Raw genomic sequence first — 20,957 nt, 5'->3', positions numbered from 1 at the left:
TTTCAGGCCCCAAGCAGATTAGGCTTTGCATTTGAATTCAAAAGCCCAAATCCAAGAAGACCCAACCCAAAAACTGTTATTTGGGCTTCAAAAAAGGAAAATCAGCCCACAGTTTCAAAACTCAACCTGGGCTTAGCATGATTAAAAAGAGAAGAAAGACCCAAAATTGGAGGCAAACCCACGTGAATTCCTGACTTTGAAAAGTCAGCAATTTCAACTGGGTTGCTAAGAAGTTAATAAAGGCAGGTCTTAAAACAGGCAAAAGTCTCCAGCTTTTTTTAGGCAAAAGAAGATCACAATCCTTTTTTTATATTCAGAAAAATTCTGCTCCAGAGCAGGTACTATTTCCAAGAGATAAGCAGGCTATATTTTCTAAAGAGATAAGTAGGGTGCAAGGAGTTGCTCATTTGGAATATCAAACTAACCATCACGGCATATTGAAATCTCACAAGAGAAGAGAGATTAGGTTGTCTTTTAAAGAAAAGTAGGGAAGTGATTGAACTTAAAACTGACCATTGATAGTCTATTTTTGATAAAGATATGACTTAAAACTGACCATTGATAGTCTATTTTTGATAAAGATAACTTCCCTTTTTTCTAAAAAAAAAATAAAGATCTTGTTTTTTAGAAAAACTGCCGCCTATTTTAAAAGATTAAAATACTCATCCAGCATTTCCTATAAATATGAGAGGAGGTGAACAGATCAAGAACAATGAATCAAACAACCAAAAATCAACCAAATGACAAAAACTCAAAATGATCACTTGATCTCAAAAAGAACTTCAAGCAAACTGAACCAACCAAAAGCTCACTGAGCCACAAGAAAGAAGCCAGCTACAATTTAGTTTCAGACTTAGAGAAAAGTCATTTAAAACGAGATTTCTCTCGTTGCAAATTTGGTTCAGCAAAAGCTAAGACAAGTAGAGCCTGGGTTTTTACAAATATGAAAACCTCAACAAATTTATGGAGAGCCCTGATCAAGCAGAACAGCCATCATAGTGCAATCCCAGCTCAGTAATCCTTGAATCCAGTAGCTTGGGATTGTGTTCAAAGCCAAAAATCCATCTGGGTTCGAGACTAGCTGAGAGAGAGAGAGAGAGAGAGAGAGAGAGAGAGAGAGAGTATAAGAGAGAGGTTAAAAAAATTAATTTTTAATTCAACAATGAATCATGTGCCTGATATGTGACTTTTTTAACAGAGATTTGAACGGAAATTGTCAAAAACTAACAGTGAGTGGTAAATTGGCGATAAAATTTAGTACGATGCCTAAATTGACTGAAAAATTAATTCAGGATGTAGATTTCAATAAGCATGATAGTTCAAAGGAGTATTCGGTACTTTACCCTATTTTAAAAAGGAATGTAATCCTATGTGGCAGGAAAGTTAAAGAATTTAGATAAAGTCATCAAATTTAAGGATTAACCTCAACTCCTCAATGAGAATTTGTATCTATATCAACTTTTTCTGTTCTAGCTTTCATATTATAATTAAAAGGAACTATTTTTAGCACTTAAAAAATCATCATGTAATTTTCCCTTATATAATTACAAACCATGAGTGCAATATGACATTTTTGATTGCCACTAACAGCTCCCATTGACAATATCTTGTTTATCAATTTTCTTATTTGATCAATATCTCATTCAACATTTAAGAAATGAAAAACAACAAACTTACCATAACATTTTAATAAGAATTAAGTAAGAGCAGAACATAAGGATAATAAGAATTAAGCCCTTCTAATTTTTTGTTAATTTTGATCACATGCCACCAACCCCACTTTAATCACAGTCCCGAGTCCCGACCATGGCTATCCATTCCTGCCATGCTTAAACCTGAACTCCCCAAGTCACTGTGGTGTCGCATATAAAATGATTGTTTTGTGATTACATTCTTGCCATGCCCAAACAATTTTACATAAGAGCATCCACAATAGGAGGGTGTATATGGGGGTGTATGTTAAATATACACCTCTTGTCACCGGAATCGTCTTCAATTGAGATATGTAAAGGGTTGTAAATATACATCACCACCATGGAGATGTAAAATAAAATGTACATTTACATCTATTTTTACATTTTTTGCAGGCGGGATCCACCCGAAAAAAGAGAAGAAAAATGAAGAAAAGTCAACATAAAAGGCTGGGACCCGTGGCTACAGTAATTGCTGGAAAAAAAAAAATCACATGTTGTTTGCTCATTTGTGGTTTTCATGCTCCCCCAAATGTTTTTGGATGAAATCATATCTTCTCCGAATTTAAATATTTTTAGGTCTATTTGTTTGAAAAATTAAAATTAACCTAATACAAAAAAAATTAATTTTATAATAAACACAAAATAGAAATTTAACACAAAAATGAATTAAGACAAACAAAATAATTATACATCTTTTTCCATTTGAGCAAAAAACGTATTTACAACCTCCGGAAGTGTAAAGGGGATGCAAAAGTGGCTTTACACCCCCGAATTTACACCCCCCACCCCCACTATGGATGCTATAATAAAGCTGGAACAAGACATCATCATGCTCTATTCCATTCTCACCTTTCTCAAATCCCAGACCCCAAAAATTAAACACCCCTCTGTCTCTTCCTTTCTCTCTTTGCCTTCTTTTGTGAGACTCATGGGAGGAGAGGATGTATGAAAAGAGATGAGAGAGTGAAAGTGAAAAAAGAGGGGAGGTGGGCGGTGGGAGTCTGTGAATTGAGAGAAGAAAAGTCGAGAAGAAGGACGAAGGAAAAGTGTGCTAACATTTTTATTTTATTTTATAATCTTGTTTTAATTAAACATTAGTTTCAGATAATTTTAGTTTTTTTGTTACAATAAACATTAAAAAAATATTAATGAAAAAATAAAAGTTGAAAAGAAATGACACTTCATTGTTTATTTTATTTTTTTGGTGCAATTGTTTATTTTATTTTCATATCCTACTACAAGAAGTTCTTTACTCAATAATCTGTATTTATTTTGGGAAAAAAAAATAATTTGTGTGTATAAAAAACTATTCTTAGATGCATACTTGTTCAGTTTATCAATTAACCAACAAAATTCAACTTTTTTATTTATCATTTTCACTTATTATTAAAGATAATTCTAGGTTTTTCTAACATTAGAATTTTATTATTTTTTAATTATTTTGTTTAGAACATACACTATCAAAAATACACTTGAAAAATAGCTCACATATTATTATTCTCAAATTGTACTATCAGACATATTTTTATTGTTTTTATATTATGAATATGTTTTCTAATTAATCTATCAGACGCATTCTTGAATCCTATGCAAATTCGTTTTATCGTTTTCATTCTCTGAAAGTATTATCTAAAAATATTCTATGAAAACGTTACAGACATGCCCTTATTTTCTTATTTTACTTTAGTAAGTCCAGCATATGATTTAACACAAGAAGATCCAAAATTATCAATTATCTTGCTGTGCACACAAAACAACATTCACCACATCACATCATGGTGGTTCTTGCTCTTTAATAGAGATTGGTTGTAAACTCAGACATTAGCTGGTTGTAGGGCTGGCTTGTGTGATCGGGATTTGCTTACTTTCCTCGCTACCATACACTAACTTCCTTCTCTACCATATACTTTTTCAAGTTTCTTTTTATATTTTGTTGTTGTTTTGTTGTTGTTGTGTGTCAAAGTTGGGTTCAAGTTCTCATTCCCCCACCACAGATAAAAATATCACATATAGAATCTCTTTAGTCAAAGTCAACTATACATAACAATTTTTACATAATAATTTTCCTCAAACAGAAATATATAGAATGATTTTATTTAAATAGAGTTAATTTTTAAATAAATATCTAAAAAATAGACGGTTTAAATTGATGAAATACAATTTGGTGGGCTCTACAAGAGAGAGATTATAATGGATTGGTCTATCGCTCTCTATCATCAGTTCACATATTTCCTGGAACCAACAATTTTCTGCGTCACTTTGCAGCCATCTATAGCTATCTCCGTGATGTGAGTCTTGGGCACCACGTTAGCCTACCTTCCGGGACAAAATTCACATTGACATTTGACTCTCCATTCTCTGACTACACTCCCTGAGTCGTCCACAAACTAATCTCTCTCTCTCTCTCTCTCTCTCTCTCTCTCCTCTATATAACAAACAAAATCCTGCATTTCAATACAAAACTCAGACCATTCCAACAAAAACCCCATTTACCAGAATTTCAGAGAGCCCCAACAAAAAGCTCCACAAATTATGGAGCTTTTTGATTCTTCAAAGCACGGTACTCTCTCAGCCTTCTTCTCACACTACTCATCATCATTCATTACGTATCCAGGTACCGATTTTCTTCTCAAACCGGTTTTCATACGTGGGTTTTCTGGCTCATTACACCTAGTTTTGTTATTTGTGTTGCTCGTCTCTTGGGTGTGGAAGAAATTCAAGGTGGGTCATGGAGAAGGTCCAAAACAGAGGTTTGGGAGTATTCAAAGTTGGTATTATAAGCTAACTTTACTCTGTTGTCTTGGTGTTTCTGGGCTCAGTCTTGTTTTTTGTTTATTGAACTACTTCTATTGGCATAGAAATGATTGGTCTGAGGAAAAGCTAGTGACCCTTTTTGATTTAGCCATTAGAACACTTGCTTGGGGTGCTCTTTGTATCTACTTGCATACCCAGTTCTCTAATTCTTCTGAATCAAAGTTCCCAAATTTATTGAGAGTTTGGTGGGGTTCCTACTTTTCTATCTCTTGCTATTCCCTTGTGATAGATATTCTTCTTTACAAGGAACATGTTTCCTTGCCCGTTCAATCTTTTGTTTTTGATGTTGTCTGCGTCATCTCGGGTTTGTTCTTTATATATGTGGGGTTTTTTGGGAAGAAAGAGGGCAGAAATACCGTTCTTGAGGAACCCCTTTTGAATGGTAATGGTAATGCAGAGTCAAATAATTCCAAAGGGGGTACACCTGTTACCCCTTATTCAAATGCTGGAATTTTCAGCATCCTTACTTTTTCTTGGATGGGTCCTCTAATTGCGGTTGGCAATAAGAAGACATTAGACCTTGAGGATGTTCCTGAACTATACAAGGGTGATAGTGTAGTTGGGTCCTTTCCAAATTTTAGAAATAAACTTGAGGCGGAGTGTGGTGCGGATGGCAGAGTTACCACATTTCATCTGGTGAAGGCATTGATATTCTCGGCCTGGAAAGAGGTTGGCTGGACAGGGTTATATGCTATATTTTACACATTGGCATCTTATGTCGGTCCATATCTAATTGACACGTTTGTTCAATACCTCTATGGGCGGAGAAAATTCAAAAACGAAGGCTATGCTTTGGTTTCTGCATTTATGATTGCGAAGCTGGTGGAGTGCCTCTGTCAAAGGCACTGGTTCTTTAAGGCACAACAGGTAGGAGTAAGAATCCGAGCGGTACTTGTTACAGCGATCTATAATAAGGGTTTGACCCTCTCATGCCAGTCCAAGCAGGGCCACACTAGCGGTGAGATTATCAATTTTATGACTGTTGATGCTGAGAGGGTTGGTGACTTCTCTTGGTTCATGCATGATCCATGGATGGTCATTCTACAAGTTGGCTTGGCCCTAGTGATTTTGTACATAAATCTTGGTCTTGCAGCCATTGCAACTTTAGTTGCAACAATAATAGTTATGTTGGCAAATGTTCCTTTGGGGTCCTTGCAGGAGAAGTTTCAGGAAAAGTTAATGGAGTCAAAAGATAAAAGGATGAAGGCAACATCTGAGGTCTTGAGGAACATGAGGATTCTCAAGCTTCAAGCATGGGAGATGAAGTTTTTGTCTAAAATTAATGAGCTCAGGAAGACTGAGGCGGGATGGTTACGAAAGTTTGTTTACACGTCTGCCATGACCTCATTTGTTTTCTGGGGTGCCCCCACATTTGTGTCAGTGGTCACGTTCGTTGTTTGCATGCTTTTGGGGATCCCACTTGAGTCGGGGAAGATCTTATCTGCACTTGCAACATTCAGGATTCTTCAAGAGCCTATCTACAGTCTTCCAGACACAATTTCAATGATAGCACAAACTAAGGTATCCCTTGATAGAATTGCATCATTCCTTAGTCTTGATGACTTGCCTCCTGACGTTATAGAGAACCTTCCAAGAGGTAGTTCTGATACAGCAATTGAGATAGTCGATGGGAATTTCTCTTGGGATTTATCATCCCCTAGTCCAACATTGAAGGATCTAAATTTCAAAGTGAGCCAAGGTATGAGGGTTGCTGTTTGTGGTACTGTTGGCTCAGGCAAGTCTAGCTTACTTTCTTGTATTCTGGGAGAAGTTCCGAAGATATCGGGGACTCTTAAAATGTGTGGGACAAAGGCCTATGTTTCTCAGTCACCGTGGATACAGAGTGGCAAGATAGAGGAAAACATATTGTTTGGTCAAGAGATGGACAGAGAAAGATATGAGAGGGTGCTGGAAGCATGTTCATTAAAGAAGGACCTGGAAATTCTATCGTTTGGTGATCAGACAATTATAGGGGAGAGGGGAATCAATTTAAGTGGTGGGCAGAAGCAAAGAATACAAATTGCACGTGCTCTGTATCAAGACGCTGATATTTATCTGTTTGATGATCCTTTTAGCGCTGTTGATGCTCATACAGGATCACACCTTTTTAAGGTATTTCATTTCCCTCTTGTAGTGTGATTACATCTAGTTTAAATTGAGTATCCAAAATTATTTACATCATAGAATTATTGGCATATGCATCCGTAAAATTGACACTTCATTATTAATTTGTTTGCTTGATAATTGCACTACAGGAATGCTTGCTGGGTCTCTTGGGTTCAAAAACAGTAATCTTTGTTACTCATCAAGTGGAGTTCTTACCTGATGCTGACCTCATCTTGGTAAAAAATCCAGAGCTTTTCTTAGAATTTTAATCTATAAGATATGTTATTATCTAGTTAGTATCTGTCTGCTTAAACTTATTGTTTGTCATTAGGTCATGAAAGACGGAAGGATTACTCAAGCAGGAAAGTTCAATGACATTCTTAATTCAGGAACTGATTTTATGGAACTTGTGGGAGCACACGCGGAAGCTTTGTCCGTGCTTAATTCTGCAGAGGTGGAGCCAGTTGAAAAAATAAGCGTTAGCAAAGAAGATGGAGAATTTGCTAGTACTAGTGGGGTTGTCCAAAACGTAGAAGACACTGATGTTCAAAATTCTAAAACAGATGATTTACCAAAAGGGCAGCTTGTTCAAGAAGAAGAGAGAGAGAAAGGTAGAGTTGGGTTGTCAGTCTACTGGAAGTACATCACCACAGCATACGGAGGTGCTCTTGTTCCGTTTATCTTGCTTGGACAGGTTCTCTTTCAGGTCCTTCAAATTGGAAGCAATTACTGGATGGCTTGGGCAACTCCTGTTTCAGAGGATGTGAAACCTGCTGTTGAAACCTCTACACTTCTAACTGTTTATGTTGCTTTGGCCGTTGGAAGTTCTTTCTGTGTCCTCTTCAGATCCATGTTTCTTGCAACAGCTGGGTACAAGACAGCCACCCTACTCTTTAGTAAAATGCATTTATGCATTTTCCGTGCTCCCATGTCTTTCTTTGATGCGACTCCAAGTGGACGAATCCTAAACAGAGTAAGCAAAATGTATTTCTAATATAGTGCCTTATTGGGATATTCAAAGAGAATTAGATGATTTTTATGTACTTTCCTTCTTTGCTTTAAACAGCTACCACTCCCTCTGCTGCTGTACTGAATGCAGTAATCTCATCAATGTAGCTAATTGATTTCTTGCAGGCTTCTACAGACCAAGAAGTAGTGGACTTGAACATGCCTGGTCAAATTGGGGCCCTTGCCAACTCAATGATCCAGCTTCTGGGAATTATTGCAGTGATGTCGCAAGTTGCATGGCAGGTTTTCATCATTTTTATCCCTGTGATTGCAATCTGTATCTGGTTACAGGTAACGTTTCTTTGTCCGACTGCTCCTATCTTACACGTTGTATCGATACATGAATTTCCACATGAAATCTAATATGGAAATGTTAATGTCCCTTTAGCTTTAATTCTTTGTTGATCATGCACTGTTGATGCTCGTTATTCATTCCTATACATGCCCTACCTTCTATTTGATGTGGAACTGAGGAACTTGGCTTCCTTATTGACACAAAAGTTCACTAAGTTGATATATTAACATTTTCTTCAACCTTTTTCTGCTACAGTTCTTAGAAACTTCTAAATTGACACAACATGGAACATTATTGACAATATGAATCCATATAACAAACCTAACTCCTATTACAGCCAGCAATCTATATGAACTATGTTAAATGTGAAGAAAGATGCTCAAAATTTTTATATTCATGCAGCAATACTACATATCTTCAGCACGAGAACTAGCACGGTTGGTTGGAGTATGCAAAGCTCCAGTTATACAACACTTTGCTGAAACAATTTCAGGGTCGACAACTATTAGGAGCTTCGATCAAGAATCAAGATTTAGGGATACAAACATGAAACTGATGGATGGTTATGGTCGGCCTAATTTTCATACTGCGGCTGCAATGGAATGGCTATGTTTTCGCTTGGATATGTTGTCATCTATCACTTTTGGATTCTGTTTGGTTTTCTTGATCTCTATTCCAGCAGGGGTGATTGATCCAGGCAAGTGGCATTCATTTAGTGTGTTACTAATTATTCTTTTGAAAGCAAATGGTAAAGCGAATCTGTGAATTCTCTCTTTTCTTATTTGTTTTTGGTATTTTACTCTGAAGGTGTTGCGGGCTTAGCTGTCACATATGGACTTAATCTAAACATGTTACAGGCGTGGGTTATATGGAATCTTTGCAATGTGGAGAACAGAATTATATCAGTGGAGAGATTACTACAGTACACTACCATTCCCAGTGAGCCTCCTCTTGTAATAGAATCCAATCAGCCAGATCGTTCTTGGCCATTACGTGGAAAAGTTGACATACATGGTCTTCAGGTACTTGCTGTTCTGGTTAATTTCTTTCATAACATATGGGGTCATTCATGTGTGACTCGAATTTCATGTTTATATAGGTCCGGTATGCCCCGCACATGCCGCTTGTGTTGCGAGGTATCACATGTAGCTTTCCTGGAGGAATGAAAACTGGGATTGTGGGTAGAACTGGCAGTGGCAAATCGACTCTCATACAGACCCTTTTCCGAATTGTGGATCCTGCTTCTGGCCAGATTTTGATAGATGGTATTGATATATCTTCAATTGGACTGCATGATCTAAGGTCTAGGCTGAGCATTATCCCTCAGGACCCAACCATGTTTGAAGGGACTGTAAGAAGCAACCTGGACCCACTTGAAGAGTACACAGATGAGCAAATTTGGGAGGTTGGTTGGTTTTACACTGATGAAAGGAAGCTTCTTCCTACTAAATGTTCTTCATTTATAGATTTGTAGTGCTAAATTCGTGGGAATAGTTAAAACATCTTTTGATTTTTTCAGGCCCTGGATAAGTGTCAACTTGGAGATGACGTTAGGAGAAAGGAAGGAAAGCTGGATTCTACAGGTTTGTTCTATGGCTACTCTAAGATACAGTTTATGTCATGGAAATTCTTTTGTTTATGTTCATATGGTTGCTGCAGTTAGTGAGAATGGAGAGAACTGGAGTATGGGTCAGAGGCAGTTGGTCTGCCTTGGCCGTGTGCTGCTCAAGAAAAGTAAGGTCTTGGTGCTTGACGAAGCTACCGCGTCGGTCGATACAGCTACAGATAATCTCATCCAGCAGACCCTTCGCCAACACTTTACTGACTGTACAGTCATCACCATTGCACATCGTATAACTTCTGTTCTTGATAGTGACATGGTTCTGCTTCTGAGTCATGGTTAGTATTGCCATATGAAAGCATTCAACTTCCTCTAGCTACCACTGAACCTCAACTTTTTATTCATTTTTAAATTTGTTCTTGTTGTAGGGCTTATTGACGAATACGATTCTCCTGCAACCTTGCTCGAGAACAAGTCGTCATCTTTTGCTCAGCTTGTGGCAGAGTACACAATGAGGTCGAATTCCAGTTTTGAGTAGTTTGACTGACAATTGAAATTCCAAATCTTCATTATGAACTACTCAACTTGGTAGTTTTTTGATAATGACGAAACATAAGCGGTGACGTCCAAAGCAATAGAACCGGGTGATCAAGTTAAAGTTTGCGGTGTATTTTAGGCTATATTCTGCTGCAAATATTGTATGGTTAATTACATTCAAGTAATTTTTATACTGAAAGTTCAAGATAGGTGATAGGTGTGAAATTTTGTGGTTTAATAAAGTGTAATTGTAAGTTGATTGAACTCCTATGCAAAACATCCTCTCTTTGAATAGATAAATGGCTCTGTAATTGGAAAATTTTGTAAGTAAATTCATTGGTCCCTCTACTTGTCCAAGACAATGCATCGTAGACTATATTAGAGTTAGATAACCGTGTCACAAAAGACTTTGGCGAGACAATTTTCCGCCTACCATACCTCCATCAACTTGATTTAAGTTACAACTATGAGCTCAATGGTTCTTTCCGACAATCTAATTGGAGCAGTCCACTCAATTTCTTGGGACTTTCTTGGACCAGAATCTCAATCTGTCATCAAATAACTTGAGTGGGTTTGTGAAGTTTGGAAAGTTTCCGAAACCCCAAAATCTTCTGTGGTTATTTGATCTTTCTAATAACTCTTTGACAGGTGTAGAACAAGTATTTCCGTGGAAAAACTTGCAAATTCTTGACCTCGGCACCAATTTGCTCCAAGGACAACTTCCTATTCCACCACCTTCTACATTTTTCTTCTCCGTATCAAACAATCAGTTGACGGGAGCGATTCCTTCAAAGATTTGCAACCTGAGTTCCCTTGTAGTCCTTGATTTGTCTAATAACAGCTTGAGTGGCGAAATTCCTTCATGTATAGGAAATTTGACCAGTCACAAACTCTCAGTTGTGGATTTACATATGAATAAATTTCTCGGAGCGATCCCTTCAACATTCGCAAAGGATAGCATCTTGAGGAATGTTGACCTTAATGGAAATAAGTTGGAAGGGCCATTGCCGCGAACTCTGTTGAATTGTAGAAAGTTGGAATTTCTCGACCTAGGAAACAACGATATCTAATAAATTTCGTGGTCCTATAATCAGTCCAAAAACTAGATTTCCATTCCAAATGTTGCGAATTATGGACCTCTCCCACAATCAGTTTAGTGGTCTTTTGCCAAGGAAATATTTTGAGAACTTGATGGGTATGATACATGTACGAGCTAATGGATTGAAATACATGGATCATGGCTATTATCAGGACACTGTGATGGTAGTGATAAAAGGTTCCGACTTTCAGTTGGAAAAAATCCTAGTCATGTTCACAACCATTGATTTCTCAAACAATATTTTCGTAAGAGACATTCCAACGGTGATTGGTAAGCTCAAATCATTGAAAGGGCTTAACTTTTCTCACAATCAGCTTACAAGTTACATTCCACGCTCTTTTGGTAATTTGACTAATCTTGAATGGCTAGACATCTCCACAAACAGGCTTGTTGGTGAGATTCCTAGAGATTTGGCAGATTTGGCAATGCTTGCAAAATTACACCTTTCAGAAAACCGACTTGTGGCAATGGCAAGCAATTTGATACATTTGAGAACGATTCATACAATGGAAATTTGGGATTGTGTGGACTTCCACTTTCCAGAACTTGCATCAATGATGTGGTATATCCACTGCCATCAGCATCCTTTCAGCAAGAAGATGATTTGGAGGATGTGAATGGATTTCATTGGAAAGTAGTATGGATGGGGTATGGGATTAACCACTACTTGATGGTGCTGTGAAAGTTATTGGGAGAGAACTACGAAGTAAAATGGTGAAAAAAACCAAAGCAGAGTCTTCACGTGCACAAAGTTAGAAGTAGAAATGATTGATGTTGTTTTGCTTAATGATTACCAGTGATTCCAATGTGTCTTTCTTAAATGTTTTCACTAATCTAGTTTTAATGCACATTGTTTCATCTTTGTTTTTTTTTTGGGTCAAGAGGAACTTTCATTCAAAAATGAAAGACAGACAACAAGGGGAGAAACAGACAAAAACCAACGACAGAAAGAAAAGGAAACAACAGCAAAAGAAAAACACACAACAGCTAGAAGAAACACTGTTTATGTTTATGGGGGAAAAAAATACATTGCTTACTGTTATCTTGGTAGTTTTTTTTTTATTTCTTTTGCTTGGCATGCAAAAACCTTCTGAGCGAACTCCTGGTCTAGATTCTTGTGAAGGCCATGCTCATCCTACAAAATGGCTAAAAGCAATGAATTATAACGGTGATGATCTCTGACATAATCTCACACATCACGAACAAACAAATAAAATGCCTTAAACCAATGACTATCATAAGTTTTAACAGACGTTGTGTGTGACAAAATGCCGCAACAAAGAGATTGTGATCGAATGACATTAAATTGTGATCTAAGGCAATTTTTGTGCAATTTCTCAAGTTTAAAAGCCCTTTCAAGTTTGAACAGATCAAGACCCAATACAACATACACAGAAACATTCAACAAAGAAAGAGAAAAGCTTTAAAAGGAATGGACGATGAAGGATCAAAGAGCACGATCAGACAGAAAAACTTATGTTAACAGAACATAGGGAGGAGAATGTTCAACGCACGTATGCAAGGGGAGAGAGCCGAGAATCCACACTCGCGCATGTCAAATTAATGCGCTTGGCTTGACAATGAAAAGGTGGCATGCAAATATGTAATTGACTTGAAACTTGCAAAGTACGAGATGTCTAATCTAGTGCACATTTTTTACAAGGAATTCAAAAGAGAAAAAAAAAAAAAGTTTGGCTCCTTATAATTGAGTAAGAGCTTCTTCTTACAATCAATCTAGTTTTGACACGTGTCAAAGTTTTAAATTTTTTTCTTTCTTTTTTGTTGAAACTTTTTCAATGTTGCTGAGATTTGACAAGTGTCAAAATCCCATTGATTTTAAGGAGAAGCTTCTCTTCAATTTTATGTAGCCCAATCGTGCTAAAAAAAATTAAATGAATTTGACAAGTGTCAAAACTCAATTTGTTTTGAGGAGGAGCTCCTCCTCAATTTTAAGGAGCAAAGTATTTTCAAAAATAAAATCTAGTGCACACTCCTATCTAGGACTCTTTCCAAATCCTTAAATGCAGTTTTTTCATTACCAATTTGTATGTTAACAAGTTATAATTGCAATTTTATTTAACAACAAAGAGAGTTGTTGGTATTTTTTGTTTTGTTTTTAATACAAGTACTTGTTTAAACTACAAGGGCGAGAGGATTTCACACACACACTATCAAGATGCTATGGGAGTTCGATTTTGAGATCAATTGTCAAGTCAATGCCCTTTTCCACTCAGCTAAACTCGACGACCTTTTTTTTATTTTATTTATTTCATATTTCTATTTTGGGTATAATTGGGAAGCTAAACAAATTATTTTTTCCATTCCTACGCAAACCAAACATGAGAAAGGAAATATGATATGTCCTTGTTACTTTCCTAGCATTACTAAACATGGAAAATGAATCTCTCATTCACCATCCCTTGGGAAAAGATAGAGGACACGATTTTGTTGATGCATAACAGATGCTCAACCAATCAGAGTGCTCAAACCATGTCAACCCTTCCTCAAGGATAAACTTAGGTTTGGAGGCTCCATTTAAGTATATTTTTTCCTTAATTGGAGTGGCCAAGTAAGGTGGTTGTTGGCTCCTATTTCCTGAAAAAGAAACAGAAGGGGATTATTCAAGAGGTGGTGGTGGGTCTCCCAAACAACCTTCAATGTCTAAGTCAATATTTTTTGTTCAACCTTCGATGTAATGTGAAGAAGACTCATATTATATTTTTTAGGTGGAAAGTACTCCCTTTTATACATGGAAGGTTGAACCTTTTTGTTTTCCTTTTCTAATGTGGGACTAGAGAGTTGCAGATGACATGGCATCATTTGAGTAGGTGATCAGTGGTAGCCGTCTGACGTGTATGCTCTATATTCGGAAACAACATGGGTTAGTTAGAATGTTTTGAGGGGCCCCTTCATGGCGCTTCCATCCCAAGTGCAGGCCTTTAAGAAGAGGCACCTGGGTGGGTTCGAGTACTATTGGCTTTGGTCTCGTAGGCTTTTTCTGGGTGTGGATAGTTCCTTACTGCTTCTTGGGCTTCCTCAGGCATAGGACAAAGCTAGTATGTTTTATTTAGTTGTTGTGCCTAATGACTTCCTCAAGTAGTTTGGGCTTTGATTTCTTAGGCTTTTTTTGGTAGGCCTTATTGATATTTGGTATTAACAAAAGGCTTAATTATGTACATGCCTCATGTGCTTTCAAATTTATCTCAGATTACCATCTGTGTTTGCAAACGTCTCAAAATATCCCCTAAACTTTTAAAAACAGTCTCACATTACCCGTTCCGTCAGTTTTATAGACATTCCGTTACGTGCGTTGGGCCCTACATCATTTAAAATTTATTTAAAAGTATAGCCGCCTGGCCAATTTCCTCTTTTTGAATCACTCAAATCCCTCAACCATGGTCAAAAGCTTCGAAGTCGGAGGCGTCCCATTCAATCCAGATGGGTGAGGCCCACCGGACAACGCAACCACCCCAACCACCACCTCCAACCTTCCCCTCAACGCCCCCTTCGCCCCATTCCCCCGCGCCAAGAAATTGGGGCGGATCGCCGACTGGACCCGAACCTTCAACAACCCAGCCTAGTCCGAGAACCTGTCGGATTCAGTCTTCGACTTCTCGAACGACGAGTCGTTCCCTGCCTCCGCCGATGACGACGCCTCATTCCATCTCGTTGACGGAAAGCCCCCGCCGCACCCCAGGTTCGGCCCCAAATAGCAATTCTAGCAGCAGCGGTAGCTGCCTCACCGCCGCGATGAAGAATTCGAAGCCAAAAAGCGGGAGCCCGAGAAGGAGCGGCCCCGCCGTGACCGGCAATACAACATGAACCGGTCCAATGTCAATGCGCAAAGCCACGGTTTTCAAATCATCGATCGATATTCAACCCGAGTGGAACATGATGGACTAGATCCCTTTCTCCACATTCTCAAAGCTGTCGGTTTCGGTTCCAAAACCAGAGGACCTGCTCCTCTGCAATGGGCTTGAGTTTTACGATCAATCCTGCGATCGAATCACGCCCAAGAATGAGCGAAGACTCGAGCATTTCAATAATCGAAACTTGTTCAAGGTCACGACCACCGACGACCCAGTCATTCACCGACTTGCAAACGAGGACAAAGCTACAGTATTTGCAATTGATACCATTCTCTCGACTCTCATGTATGCGCCCAGGTCGATTTACTCTTGGGATATCGTTGTTCAGCGAGTTGGGAACAAGCTATTCTTCTTCTGCAGCCTTTTTTTAAATTTATAAAAATAAAAAAATATATAAAAAAGGGTATAGCCGACCGGCTATACTTTTAAATATATTTTAAACGAAGTGGGCCCAATGTACGTAACAGAATGTCTATAAAATTGACGGAACGGGTAACCTGAGACTATTTTTAAAAGGTTGGAGGGTACTTTGAAACGTTTGCAAACACATGTGGTAATCTGAGACAAGTTTAAAAGCACAGAGGCATGTACATAATTAAGCCTTAACAAAATCCCCCTAGTCCTTGAGTAGTTCCTCTTGTCAAGGACTTTCTCGATTGTTAAAAAGTGGGCATGTGCCTTGAGTGAGCCTAGTTGTACTATTTCATCAACGACTGCATTGATTCTCTCTTTGTTGTATAAATAAAACCATTTACTCTTTGAAGGAATCCTATTTTCGTCTAAGGATTTTCCTTTAAACAAATTGTCAGTATCACTCAATATTCTTCCATTGCTACCGTTTACTTGGTCGTTTGCCAAGTCACAAAACCAATCGGCGAGATTGATCATTTTGCTCTCTCATCTCTCCCTTATGCAAAACCAATCGGCGAGATTGATCAAATTTTTGATAGTATGGTGATGATTATTAGTTTCTTGATAGGTTTCTGTTATAATTTTCAGTTTCAGAGTTTTGATAATATGGAAAATGAATCTCTCATTCACCATCTTTGCAATTTAGTAGAAGGTCGATTGAGATAAACTCAAGTGAAATTTTTAGCACGTTTTGGATGCACGACGGTCTTTCTTGACAACCGTCATGCCCATTTAAATTGACCCAACACCATTTATTTTATCAGGGTATTTGACACCCTACTACGACGGTCCTAAAACAACCGGCCTGTTTTTCAGCATTTTGAATGCACGACATATTTCAAATGTTCTGTCATCTAATTAGTGTCGTGGTCTTGTAATATTGTACTAGTGCTCTAATCACTTAGAATTTCCTTTTTTTCCCTTTTGTTTTCTTTCCTTTTGTTTTCTATTTTTCCTTGTTTTCACTTCACTTCCTTATTGTCTTTAGCTCTATTCCCTTTGCTTTACACGTGATAAGCACCCAAAAACTCCAATCATATTAGACTTAGCGCATTCCACATATTTACCTACACAAAAATATCATTTATTAGGTCAAAATAATTAACAATGAAATATTAAACTTATTCAACCAAATGAAAATATAATAGACAAAAATGAATAAATTATTAAGTAATTACTATGCTTTAAGTGTATATGTTAGGGACAATAAATTGCACTTTTAAGCTAGTATCATACCGGGTATAGTGGGATCATGTGTGATCGACAAAGAGGGTGTTGGGGTCTTTTTCGTCCGAAGGCTCATCCGGGCTTTGTTGATTCTTGGATCGCCATAGAGTTATGAATGAAGACTTCGTTGCCCCTTTGTCTGAGTTAGCGAGAACTAGGCCCAAAGTATCCCGAGGGAGAAGCAAGTCCTAGGGGAGTACTTTGTTCTTCTTCCAGCAGTTACGTGTTTTGTGTTGATGTTTTCGACAACTCGATGAAGAGTTGAAGATGACTTGCTGATGTTGATATGAGATTATATAAGCTTGGCATGAGAGCTTGGGGTGTGGGAGCTAAAGACCCACAAGTTTAGCAAATGAGAATGCATGTGCTTGGATTGGTGTTGGATATGTTTGAGTTTGGTGTTGATAATTTGTTGTGTGTGGCTATGGCTATGGGGATTCAAGAGTTTCAAGAGAAGAATGATGGAAGAAAAAGCTTGAGGTTTGAAAGCTATGGTGTTTAAAGCTTGGAATGAAGGAAAAGCTTAGAGCTAGGTGATGCTTTATGAGGGTTGGTGCTGGGATGCTTGTAGCAGCTGAAGAAAGGTGAGTTCTCATGGTTGTTGAGAAGCTTGCAACAACCAAAAGGCTGGTTTTGGCTGAGAAATGCCTCCCAATTTATAGAAGGTGAGTGTTTTCCTTTATTTCCAATAGATAAATGGAGGTGTAGGAACTAGCTTATTTCCAATGGTTAAAATGGAGTACTAGGGCATGTTATTTTCTAGCAGGTGCAGCTAGGTACCATAAACTGATTATTTCCTATGGGTAAAAGGAAGTGCTAGAAACGGCTTGTTTCCAGCAGGTAATAGGGAGTGCTGGAAAAGGTTTGTTTCCAACGGGTAAAGCTAGGCATTTGGAAAATGACTATTTCCTATGGGTAAAAGGAAGTGCTTGAAAAATATCTCATTTGCTCACCCACATTGGAGAACTATAAGTAATGGGCTTGGACTTTGGTGCTCCCAAGTAGCTAGCCCAAAGTCTCCATTATCCAAGAGCTTCCGTGGGCCTTGTGGACCTCCGTAACCTTCCACACCACAATCCCTCGTGCAAGCCCCGTAAACCACATGACTTGGGTTCATGTGAGCTTGGTAGGTGATTGGCATAGGAAAAATGTATTATTGATTTGGCATGACATGACTATTTATATATTTATTTAATAAATTAATTCCTAAAATACAGTTTGAATTAACGCATGACCAATATTATATGTTATATTGGGCTTTGAATGTCTTTGGGCTTTCCGTGACTTTTTTGGGCCTCAACAGAGGGTCAACTAAATTTTGCACTCTCATGATTTAGGGTATTTTGGAATTCGGTTAATGTCTTCAAAAAAATAAATAAAAACAATTATAGAGTCTTGGATGGTTACATCTTGGATTGTTCCCACAAGGATTACAAATGCCACATATCGGCAACAAATATTATTATTTTTTTAGAAAAATTGAATTTTTTGGGTGCAAGGAGAGAACAAAAATAGTCTATGTGCATCAATAATTATATGTATGCACAAAATGGGCATATCAAGTGCCTGTTAAAAAAATAGCAACTAACTTGGTAGTTATATGATGAACAAAGGTTGTTTTTATCAATTTTTAAAAGTTAGTGACCATGCTGGTGTCGGTGACTTGATACAAGCCACGATGTGTATGTCCGACATTGGGGAATACAACAATAATCTAGAAGTTATATTTGGTCCACTCCTAATTGTACCGAGACCTTTTAAGTTAAAACCCCACACATGGAGGTTCATTGGTCCTAACCCAATCCAAGGATTGGACCTAGGTAGTTAAGGTAGGGACAACATTGATGCATTGTTCAGATAGGAAATGGGCTCTTGTTAGACCCATTGGCACAACAATTGGTATCTGTTTCATAGCCTAGTTCCGCTACAACGCACTTGGTTCAAGGTGAAGCTATTGACATGGTGAAGAAGGCGACTCGAGCAAATTTCTAGACTGGCGAAGAAAGGTGGAGCGGAAGGGAATCCTAGTGATAGCTAAGTAGGTGGAGCAAGGGCACCTAGCACGGCTGTAGAAAATCCAAGTGTTAGGTGGAGCAAGGGCTCCTAGCGAGGCTCAAGAAATCCTTGTGGTGGAGTTGTGGGGATTGTGTCATTCTTGAAAAGTGCGAATGTCATAATAGGCGGATTACCTTGGCTTGGATCTCACAAAGGTGGAGACTTTTGGTGGAAGTGGCTCGATACAAGTCATGATATGTAAGTCCTACATTAGAGAATACAACAATAATCTACATTTCAAATATAGGTGGTCCACTCCTAAATGTACCGAGGTGTGTTAATTGAAAACCCCATACCTAGAGGTCCATAGAGCCTAACCCAACCTCATAATTTGACCTAGGTGGTTAAGGTGGGGATAATATCGGTGCATGGTTTGGACGTGAGTGGGCTCCTATTTTACCTACAACAATTGGAGTCGCAAATAGCATGTCATCCTTGAGAAGTGCAAGTGTTATAACAATTCGATCTCGCCAAGGTCATGATTGTTGGTGTAGGTGGCTCGATAGAAGCCATGATGTCCATTGGGCCTAATCCAATCCAACGATTGGATAAGGACAATATCAATGCATGGTTCATAGAGGTAGTGGGCTCTTATTTGGCCCGTTGATACAACAATTGGTATTAAAGCTTGGTTCAACAACAACGCACTTAGTTTAAGGTAAAGCCATTGACATGTTCAAGGTGCAGCCATTAACATGTTCAAGGTAGCGACTCAATCAAATTCCTAGACTAGTTGAGAAAGGTGGAGCGGACTAATAGAGCAAGGGCTATGCATAGCAAAGGTAAAAGGCTCAAGGAAATCCTAGTGTTGACTAACTAGGTGGAGCTAGGGCTCCTAGCAGGGCTCGAGAAAATCTTAGGGTCAAGTGGAGCAAGTGCTCCTAACGAGGCTGAAAAAATCTTTGTGGGAAGAGGTGGAGTTACGGGGACCATGTCATTCTTGAAAACTACGAGTGTTGTAATGAGCAAGTTATCTTGGCTTGGATCTCGCCAAGAATGAGATTGTTGGTGTAGGTAGCTTGATACAAGCCATGATGGGTAAGTCTCACATTGGAGAATACAATAATAATCTATAGTTCAAATATAGGTGGTCCACTCCTAATTGTGCTGAGGTCTTTTAAGTTAAAATGCCACAGCTAGAGGTCTCTAAGAACTAACCCAACCTAAGGATTGGACCTAGGTGGTTAAAGTGAGGACAATCTCGGTGCATGGTTTTGACATGAGTGGGGTCTTATTGGGCCCATTGATAGAATAGAAAAAACTGTTACAGGCCCAACCTACACAATTACATAATAAAATTGAGTCAAAGAAAAAATTTCGACTACGTTATAGACCGTCTAGCTGACTAATGAAGGTTTTCCACTTTTAAGAGTTAGGGATGGCAACGGGCCAGTTCGAGGCTGGGTATGACAACACCATCCCCGTCCCTGCTCTCCATCCCTGCCTTTATTCCCAATAAAACTTGTTGGGGAATCCCTATTCCCGTCCCGAATCCCCTATTTCTTGGTAGAACAACCAATTCTTATATACAACACTAAATTACAAACATGCATCTATGCAATAAAATGTAGCCTAATTAAAAAGAAGTTGGTTGATCAACACTATGTTATTAAAGATATACAACTTGCAAATTGTACTTTTTTCTTTAGAAAACCGAGAGATACACATGGAATTGAAATGAATGCCATATGCAAGAAAGAAAGACCCCATAATAGTATATAATGGTATTAAGTTTCTTAAATAATTTCAAAAGAAGTTAATTGTTATTTTATAATATATTTATTAATTAAAAATAAATATCATATCGAGCCGGGTTTAGGGATCCCCGTTTTCGTCCTTGATTTTCCCCTGAACTATCCCCCTGTTAAGACTGGGGACCCGCCGCAATGGGAATTTCTACCATCCCTACTAAGAGTAGCTCAGACTCAAAAAGAAAAGCCTTATATGGTTAAAAGTTCTATTACACTTATTGATTAGTTCATTGTGTCATTATTTGAGCATTTTATTGATCGAAATTTTCCTTCATGCCCAAGTTCCATTTTGATCCCCCAACTAATCTTTTCACCCCAATAGTAACTCTCTCTTTAATTTCAAATTGGTCATAATGTAACATTTTCCACCACGCATGCTCCGCTGACCACTCCTCCCTCTATGCACCCTTGCACCAATAGAATTTGACGATGGGACTTATTTGACACGAAAGAGAGAGTTAAAGGATTATTGGGATGAAAAAAATTAGTTGGACAGCCATTTTGGTCAAAATGACGGAATTTTGCTTTGG

At 38.2% G+C, this 20,957-nt stretch overlaps 1 protein-coding gene across 1 annotated transcript; it reads left to right on the top strand.

Annotated features, from left to right (window-relative positions):
- Positions 1–3,931: 3,931 nt before the first annotated feature.
- On the top strand, positions 3,932–10,368 carry LOC117624310 (ABC transporter C family member 3-like). The gene is made up of 10 exons (XM_034355474.1): positions 3,932–6,620; positions 6,764–6,850; positions 6,946–7,587; positions 7,749–7,913; positions 8,320–8,614; positions 8,725–8,939; positions 9,017–9,322; positions 9,437–9,500; positions 9,577–9,816; positions 9,907–10,368. Exons 1-10 carry the CDS (start codon positions 4,227–4,229, stop codon positions 10,014–10,016), a joined length of 4,518 nt encoding a protein of 1,505 aa, XP_034211365.1. The 5' UTR covers positions 3,932–4,226; the 3' UTR covers positions 10,017–10,368.
- Positions 10,369–20,957: the final 10,589 nt, after the last annotated feature.

This window comes from Prunus dulcis, chromosome 4, assembly GCF_902201215.1.
Source record: "Prunus dulcis chromosome 4, ALMONDv2, whole genome shotgun sequence".
Taxonomy (NCBI): domain Eukaryota; kingdom Viridiplantae; phylum Streptophyta; class Magnoliopsida; order Rosales; family Rosaceae; genus Prunus; species Prunus dulcis.
The sequence above is the reverse complement of the archived record's forward strand: the minus strand, read 5'-3'. Positions and strand labels throughout refer to the sequence as shown.